Genomic DNA, 8,508 nt, shown 5'->3' on the forward strand with positions numbered 1-8,508 from the left:
CAGACCAAAGGAATTTTTAGAATTGCTCCTTTTTAATTGTTTGTCGATTTCCGAATGGCATAGTTTTTTGGGTTTGCTTTACTTGTAAGTATGATTTTGACATCCCAGAGGAAAAATTTCTACAACATTTTGTCTTTTCTATTTGATTTCATGAACAAGAGTTTGACCTAGGCATTTACATTTCTGAGTTTTCTCCAAGAAACTGATTTTTTATTTGCACACATTTGACATTGACACGATTTCTTTTTACTGTGATGCACCTTTATGTTCTTTAAAAGTTATTGGTGTATATATATAGTTATGTTATACATGCGTCTTTAGACCAAGTATCTCCTATGTTCTTCGAGTATTTGGTAGTTCTCCAAGTTATCAAATGTGAACAAGGTAATCAACTTATCTAGTCATTCCCCTGATGTGCTTGTGTAATGCTCTGATATCTTTAGTATTCACTTTTCATGATGTAATTTTTTTTTAAACAGTGTTCTATGAAGAGGACCACTGCCCATGTACTGAGGTCTACCGAGGAAATCTATTACTCTGCTTCTCTGGATTTCTATGTCGTTCTGTTGTCTCAGTACCCAGTGGCACTCATTTCACTAATTAGAATACAATACGCTCTTTACATGTTAAATGGATTTAATTTGGGGGCTGCTAATATTAATATGATTTGACATTTATAATGGAATGGGAACCCTTCATGTTGAGATAGAATATCGTCTATATTACAATTATCATGAATTGAGCATAAGATTCTGATTCTTCCTATGCAGAGAAATCGGGCAGAAAGATTTCTCCCTTATCCTGGAGTCAGCGCCTAAAGATTGCTGTTGATATTGCACGTGGTATAAATTATCTGCATAATGAAAAAGCCTTACCACATGGTAATCTGAAATCAACAAATATCTTGCTTGATGGTCCTGATCTTAATGGGCGGCTTGCTGATTACGGCCTTCATCTACTGATGACACATTCTGGGACAACAGAGCAGATACTGAGTGCTGGTGTCCTGGGATATCGGGCTCCAGAATTGGTCTCTGCAAAGAAGCCAAAGCCCTCATACAAGGCTGACATATATGCTTTTGGTGTGATTCTGCTGGAAATTTTAACAGGAAAGAGTGCAAGCGATATCATATCAGGTAGTATGGGTGCAGTTGATCTGACAGACTGGGTAAGACAATTAACAACTGAAGGACGAGGAGCTGAGTGTTTTGATCTTTCTCTCTTTGTCATTGAGGGGGTTCAGGAACCTCCGAAAGGGATGGAGGATATGCTATCCATTGCTCTAAAATGCATTCGTCCTGTATCTGAGAGACCCAACATTAAGACTGTTTATGAAAATCTCACTTCTATCCCAGCCTGAAATCTTACACCTTGTAAGATTTTTCGTTAAGCGGGCCTTTATAAAAGTATGATTAGGAGTTTTTGGTTCTGCTGACTTGTTAAAAGGATTTTGATGAATGTCAAGAAGGAAATTTTCTCAATAGTTATTTCAATGCCGAATTTCCTGGTCTTGGACATGGGAATCATGCCTATGTAGGTCAGGTCTGCATGAATATTTGTTGAGAATATGAGAGCAGTTGCCATGATGGGCTTTTTATCTCGACTGATTTGATGTGTTTCTTTTGTGTGTGGTGCGGCTGCCTTCTCCATATTCCTTTGATTGCCCTTTGCATTGCTTCTAGTTGAGTGCTTGCATGCTTTCTTTTTTGTGGACACTGGAGTGATGCCATCCTTGTTGATATTCATCAGTTGCATGCTTTGTTTTGGTTCTATTAACTCATTTTTAGATTCCATATTGTGAAAATATTGGACAGTATGTATTCATCTCCCTATATTATCTGTCCAGAAATATAATCAAGCGCCCTATTTTTTTACTAATGAAGGGCGTAATTACTTTCCATGTTCTGTTATTCTGGCATTTTTAGATGACATGAAGTTGAATGGTTCAACTTTTGATATTATCTTGATTGCTTTCTGGGTGCTATCCCCACATTTTGTTACACTAACAGGTGGAGTGCAGCTAGAACAGCCCATATGGGCTTAGGCTGCTAGATTTTCTCATGGGATAAAAACGTGTGCCTCCTCCAAGTAAGGTGATAGCCTTATCATGAGATTCGTGCACCTCACACATCAATAATTGCAAAGTGACATGTACCCCGGGAAGGCTTTAATTAAAAACCTTCAAGTTCATGTAGACTGAATCCCTTCACTCTTTCTCTGTCTCTTTCTTTCTCATTTATCAAAGCAATAAATTTCAATTTCAGAACTTCTGATAATATATATAAACTTTTTATTTTCAGCTCACCATTGTGAGATGGAACTCTTCCATTTGGAGAATATTTATTATGCCACGCCTTCTCTAAATTTTGTACATTTCATTACAACTATACTGAAATTGATTACAGCCAAATCATTTTGGCAATTCTCAAGTGCATAAGCTGCTCTAACTAGCAGTCTATTTGCACTTTATTATATTTGTTTATGTTCACATCATTTAAAATTTCAGATTGTTACTCGAGACATGTATCGATCTTACATTATGTCGTGAATTTATTCTTATTTGTTTCGTCATTTTCTCCTGTATTTGTAGTGCGTTGATTCTATCCAGTATTGTCCCGTTGATTCATAATAGCTCGATTGTTCGCCAAACTCTGCAGGGCATTGGATGGAGCATATGTCTATTTGGTTGGGATTAAGGTATCTGTATATCTGACATTTGGCTAGTGCTTTCAAACCCATACTCGGATAAAGTATTAGTGTGGATGGCTAGTGCTTTCAAAACCAGACTCGGGTAAAGTATTTGTTATCCACACTAGTGGTTAACCATTTGGATAAATTTTTTCTACCTTTTTTGATCAACTTGTCACCCAACAATTATTTGTGATTGACGGATGGCTAGCCTCAAAGGTCCTCCATCCATGCTTTGATCAGGGCTTTGTAACATCTAGCTTACATATCTGATGAAGTTGAGTCATACATTATAAAGTACATTAACCATTTTGTAATCAAGTGTTTTTCACTTAATAATTAAGAGCATATTAGTATGCATCACAAGTTGAATTGGATGATTGATTGTTTTTGGTTGTATTCTTGTTCTCATTCTTCACCATGACAGTTATTTCTAGCCCCAAGTCCAGTGGAAATTTTTTTGAGGACTTTCTTTCCACTGGTGGGGCACAAATAGGAGGTACTATTGATGTTATGTGTCCATGGTAATACATACTTAACACTTCCCAGCTATTCCATGTATCCAAATCTCGTCTTTTGGTTGATTGTTATCTATTGCCAGTATTGGTTCCTTGTTTTCGTCATTCTTAAGTAAGGTCATGGAAATTTGCCCCAAGAGGTTGATGTAGTAGAAAGAAAGGAAAGGGTATGAACCAGTGTTGCACACATCGCGATAAAATCGCGATAAAATCGGAAAATCGCGATTTTTTAAATTTGCCGATTCAAAGCGCGATTTTTATCGAAAAAATCGCCCATTTTTTTTATAGCGATTTTTATCGAAAAAATCGCGATTTTTTGAAAAAATCGCGATTTTTTCGATAAAATCGCGATTTTTTCGGTTAAAATCGCGGGGGGCGCGGGCAGCGGGGTTTTATATGGAAAAAACGATTTTTTTTTTATTCATTCAGCAGTCCGCCGCGGAGGAGAAGGAGAAGAAGGGAGGGAGAGGGTTGCCGTCGGTTGTGGGAGCGAATCGAAGCGATTTTAGGAGGAATCCAAGCCAAGATCGCCAATTTGTCCATAAACCAGGTATGTAGATTAATTTTTTTTTGTTTTGGTTCAATAAAAACTTTGTTTTTCATTGTTTTTAAAGAATTTTTGGAAATTTTTCATTGATTTGGGATGGGTTATTTGTTATGACTATGAGAACCAATTTTTGATTTTGATTTTCTCATTTTCTTTAAACATTGTTTATTTTTTTTGATTTTTCATTGTTTTTTGGCATTTGGTTGGGTGACTTGGGTTTAGAAATTGGGATTTTGGAAATAATTAGCTTGTAATTTTGCAAATGCTAAATTGTAATTTGTATTTACTATTATCATTTATGTAATCCTAAATTCCTATTTCCTAATCCTTATTTTTCCATAGGTTTGCAAATTCAAAATTCAAAAACAAACATGCCAAGGAAATTGGATCCTTTCTGGGAATATGGTGACCCTAAAACTCCGAATGATAGACAAAACTTGTATTGCAAGTTGTGTGGAAAGGAAATATTCGGGGGGGTGTACAGGTTGAAGTTCCACCTTGCACAAATCCCTGGACGTGATGTGGGGCCCTGTCTAAAGACAAATGCTGAAATTATCCAAAAAGCCATGAGAGCATTGGGAGAATTAGAGCACACTAGAGACGCCAAAGAAGAACTCAAAAGGCAACTAAAAAGGTCAGTTGAAGGAAGTGGGCCAAGTGGCACAGGTTCTACTGCAGCGTCAGTCAATCCGTTTGCTGCATCATCATATTTTGTTCCTCGAACCACACCTGGTTCACAACCAACTATCGGTTCAATGATGAAAAGAACTGAAAAAGAAAAAGCTGACAAGTTGATGACAAAATTTCTCCTCTGGAGTGATATTCCTTTCAACATTATAAGGAATAATCCATTTTTCCAACCTACTCTTGATGCTGTTGCCAGTGTTGGCCCGGGGTACAAACTCCCTTCTCTTCATGATTTCAGAGGCCGGCTTCTTCAAGATGAAAAGCGTGACTGCACCCAAAGATTGGAGGATTTTAGGGCATCATGGGCACAAACAGGATGCACTGTTATGTCAGATGGTTGGACTGACCAAAAGGGGAGAACCCTTATAAACTTCTTGGTTAGTTGTCCCTTGGGGACTATGTTTATCAAATCTGTTGATGCAACTCATCAAATCAAAGATGCAAAAAATTTATGTGATTTGCTGGATGTGTTTATTTTGGAGGTGGGTGCAGAAAATGTTGTCCAAGTCATAACGGACAACGCTGCAAATTATGTTGCTGCTGGTAGAATGCTTATGGACAGGCATCCTACTTTATTTTGGACACCTTGTGCTGCCCATTGTATTGATTTGATGTTAGAGGACATAGGGAAAATTCCCTTTGTCAAAGAGGCTGTTGACTCATCAAAAACCATCACAAAATTTATTTACAATCACACATCTGTGCTTAGCTTGATGAGAAAATGCACCAACAACAAAGAGTTGGTGCGCCCCGCCATTACACGGTTTGCGACGAGTTTCATATCTCTTCAATCCCTCTTGAATTCTATGTGGGATTTGAAGAGAATGTTTGTTTCAGAGGAGTGGCGTTCTTCGCCAATGAGCCGCAAACCAGAAGGAGAGGCCGTCTGCAGACTTGTTTCATACCAAGAAGACTTCTGGGCGGGAGTGCAGGAGGTGTGCGCTGTCACTGAACCTTTGGTAAAGGTTCTTCGGTTGGTAGATGGTGAGAAGCCCGCAATGGGCTATTTGTATGAAGCCATGGACAGGGCCAAAGAAGCCATTCGGTCCTACTATGATGACAAGGGAGATGATGGGTTCCAGAGACAACTCCTTCTATGGAAGGTCATTGATGAGCGATGGAACAACACACTCCATCGTCCCATTCATGCTGCTGGGCTTTTCCTGAACCCTGCATTTTCTTATGCATGTGGGTTTAATTTTGATGTTGAGGTCGTGGAAGGATTATTAACCTGTGTCCAGAAGATGGTGAGATCTTCAGAAGAACGTATGGAGATCTCTAGACAAATTGAGCAATATAAGTTGTCAGGTGGCTTATTTGGCTTTGATATGGCTGTCATTGATAGGACGGTTAAAATGCCAGGTATTTTTTAGTTTGTAGTATGTACTTTGTAACTTTGTTTCAAATTTCATTGTTTCTTCAAATTCCATTTTTTTCTTATGTTTATTTAAAATTTTATTTGTAATTTTGTTGTAGACGCATGGTGGAAGATGTATGGTGGCAGAGTACCCCTTTTGCAAAATCTTGCCATACGCATCCTCAGCCAAACATGCAGCTCCTCGGGATGTGAGCGCAATTGGAGTGTATTTGAAAAAATACACAACAAGAAGCGCAATAGGTTAACACTTAAACATTTAAAATATTGCAAATTTCCAAATAAATTTTTGAATTCATTAAAGTTTTAAACAATATTTTTTTTATAATATTAATTATTAATTTATTATTTCATGAACTTTGTACAGGTTGGAGTCCCATAGACTTAATGACATGGTCTATGTCTACTACAATCTTCGATTGTGGGTGAAACAACTAGAGAAGACACCTGATACGGAAGCCATCTCATTGGATGGGATTGACACCACTGCTGAATGGAGGGTTGAGACCGAGAGGCCTCTCATGGATCCCACTGAGGATTGGTTAGTGCAGGATGAGGGGGAGGAGGAGGGGGAGGAGGAGGAGGAGGAGGAGCAGGAGCAGGAGCAGGAGCAGGAGGAGTTGGAGGAGCAGGAGGAGGAGGTGACACTGCCTACCCGGGCTACCCGGGCTACCACTACCACCAGTAGAGGACGTGGTCTCCGTCCACCTCAGCCTCCTATAGCTGCTACTACTAGTTCTTCAGCTTCTAGAGCACGTCAGACTCCACTGCCATTTCCACCACCACAGGCACCAGCTTCTACATCTAGAGGGAAAGAGAAAGTTGTGCCATTTTCTCGCAAGAGGGGCAGAGGAAATCAATAGGATTAGACTTTCATTTTATTGTATATGACATTATGACATGATGAGATACATTATCATATTTTTTGTTGATATTTTGAGGCTGAGTTGGACTTGGGACTCAGGACTTACTATTCAGGACATGATTCAATGTTATGTGTGATTTTAGCGCTAGAAATGATATTAAACATCTTATATATTAGTTTTTTTATCATATTTATGTGTCAATGTATTTATTTTATGTTGTAGATGGTTTAGATATTAAAAAAATTGAAAAAAATTGAAAAAAAATGAATATTTTTGTGCCAAACGATTTTTTCCCGCTTTTTTCCGATTTTTTCCCGATTTTAACGATTTTTTCCGCTTTTTTCCCGGCGCCGATTAAATCCCGATCGCGATGTGTGCAACACTGGTATGAACCAATATTATAAAATGCAAAATATTCGCTGAAATATAATGTAGTATGTGGGACAAAAACTTAGATTGAGCTCTAACCCAATTATTTGCCCTCACCCAGTTTTTAGCTGCACTCACCCAGTTTTTAGCTACTGCATGAGCAAATTTAAAATGAAAGGAACTTTGATATCCCAACCCTAATGAACAATAAACCATTGTATATTTGTTGATTTTGTAGCTTCGGAAGGTCTTTGCATAGGCTTGTGTCTTTTATGTAGGAAAAATCCTCTTTAGGTGGCTTTTCGAGAGGAGCAACTAATATGATCTCATTCCTAAGTTTTTAACTTGGGAAGAAATACTTTGATTAATTATTCTAAGTAATGTTGACTTTGGGTTGATGTTTATCTAAAGATAAATATTAAATTATTTAAGCAACTCAGATGTGATCTCCACCGTTGATTTAAGAAGGTTGAGATTTAATCTTAGCCATCATCTTTGGAGATTAGGGATTTGACAGATGGAGAAATTATAGAAATGACCTATGGGAGAGGATGGAAACACACAACATTGCTATGTTTAGAGAGATTTTCTCAAGGAGTTCAGCAAAGAAGTTTTGGGACCAAATTTTAGGAAGGCTGACATTGTTAGGGTCGATTCTTTTTCTAATTGTGTATGGGCTATACGAAGGGGGAAAGAGGGGAATTGGTGAAGGAGTCTGATTTTCTAGGGCTGAAATTTTTAAGAGGGCCCCGAGTACTAAGAGTGCCAAATTCCTTGAGGTTGATTTTGTAAAGGGGCTGATTTCCATGTTCCAAGCAACTGTAATTTTTCTATGTATTCCTTGTGGTGGGTCTAGGCCCTAATTCTCCATAGTAATGTAAAGTGAAGGACAATTGTTTTCGACATATTTTTTTGTTGTGTGATGGATTTCCCAATTTTATTTCCGATGCAAATTTAACTTTTGAAACTTAAAATACCAGTGATTCTATTTTCTAGCAGTTTTAGATTCTATTGAGTAAATATTTTTTGGGTATAAAATAGTTGTTGAGGTAGAAATAAATCATATAGGGTATTGGAGATTCAACATGGTATCAAAGCACTAGAAACTTTGTGGGGGGCATCATGCAACATAGGGGTTCTACAACAACAAAATTATTTTACAAACATAATTTCTATTTTGCAACGAGGGTTTTGTGGCTGAAATTGATCTGGTGAGATGACATCATCAATTCTGATAGTTGAAGACATGTTGGAGGGTCCTGAAAGTTTCAGCCCAAGGAACAAGAGGATCACCATTGTTTGGATGACAAATAGCTTGTGGAAACTTGCATACAAAAATAAAATCCAAGTTTCTCTAGATCTTACACAAGAAATCAAACAATATGAAGGATGTGAAGGCTAGAGGGATCATCTTGGATGTTATGAAAGATCACATAATCCCTCACATATCAGGAAAGC

The 8,508-nt window shown here is 37.9% G+C and overlaps 2 protein-coding genes across 3 annotated transcripts in view; both read left to right on the forward strand.

The window, feature by feature from the left end:
- GHR1 (Leucine-rich receptor-like protein kinase family protein) overlaps window positions 1-1,600 on the forward strand; it is a 35,948-nt gene extending 34,348 nt beyond the window's left edge. For both annotated transcript variants that reach the window (XM_089377399.1, XM_089377398.1), the window contains exon 5: window positions 771-1,600. In XM_089377399.1, the coding sequence (XP_089233525.1) occupies window positions 771-1,360 (590 nt within the window). In that variant the 3' untranslated portion in view covers window positions 1,361-1,600. The remainder of the gene's footprint in view (window positions 1-770) is intronic.
- Window positions 1,601-4,534: 2,934 nt separating this feature from the next.
- LOC149226064 (uncharacterized) lies at window positions 4,535-6,367 on the forward strand. The gene is made up of 2 exons (XM_089375209.1): window positions 4,535-6,058; window positions 6,183-6,367. The coding sequence occupies exon 1, from the start codon at window positions 4,548-4,550 to the stop codon at window positions 5,811-5,813; it is 1,266 nt and encodes a 421-aa protein (XP_089231335.1). The 5' UTR covers window positions 4,535-4,547; the 3' UTR covers window positions 5,814-6,058; window positions 6,183-6,367.
- Window positions 6,368-8,508: the final 2,141 nt, after the last annotated feature.

Source organism: Pinus tabuliformis, chromosome J (genome assembly GCF_031772625.1).
Source record: "Pinus tabuliformis cultivar Carrire ecotype Pingquan chromosome J, CPIR1, whole genome shotgun sequence".
Classification (NCBI taxonomy): Eukaryota; Viridiplantae; Streptophyta; class Pinopsida; order Pinales; family Pinaceae; genus Pinus; species Pinus tabuliformis.

What these genes read in the sequence shown, in the direction of transcription:
- LOC149226064 (XM_089375209.1), top strand. Translation starts at nt 4,548, where the DNA reads ATGACAAAATTTCTCCTCTGGAGTGATATTCCTTTCAACATTATAAGG.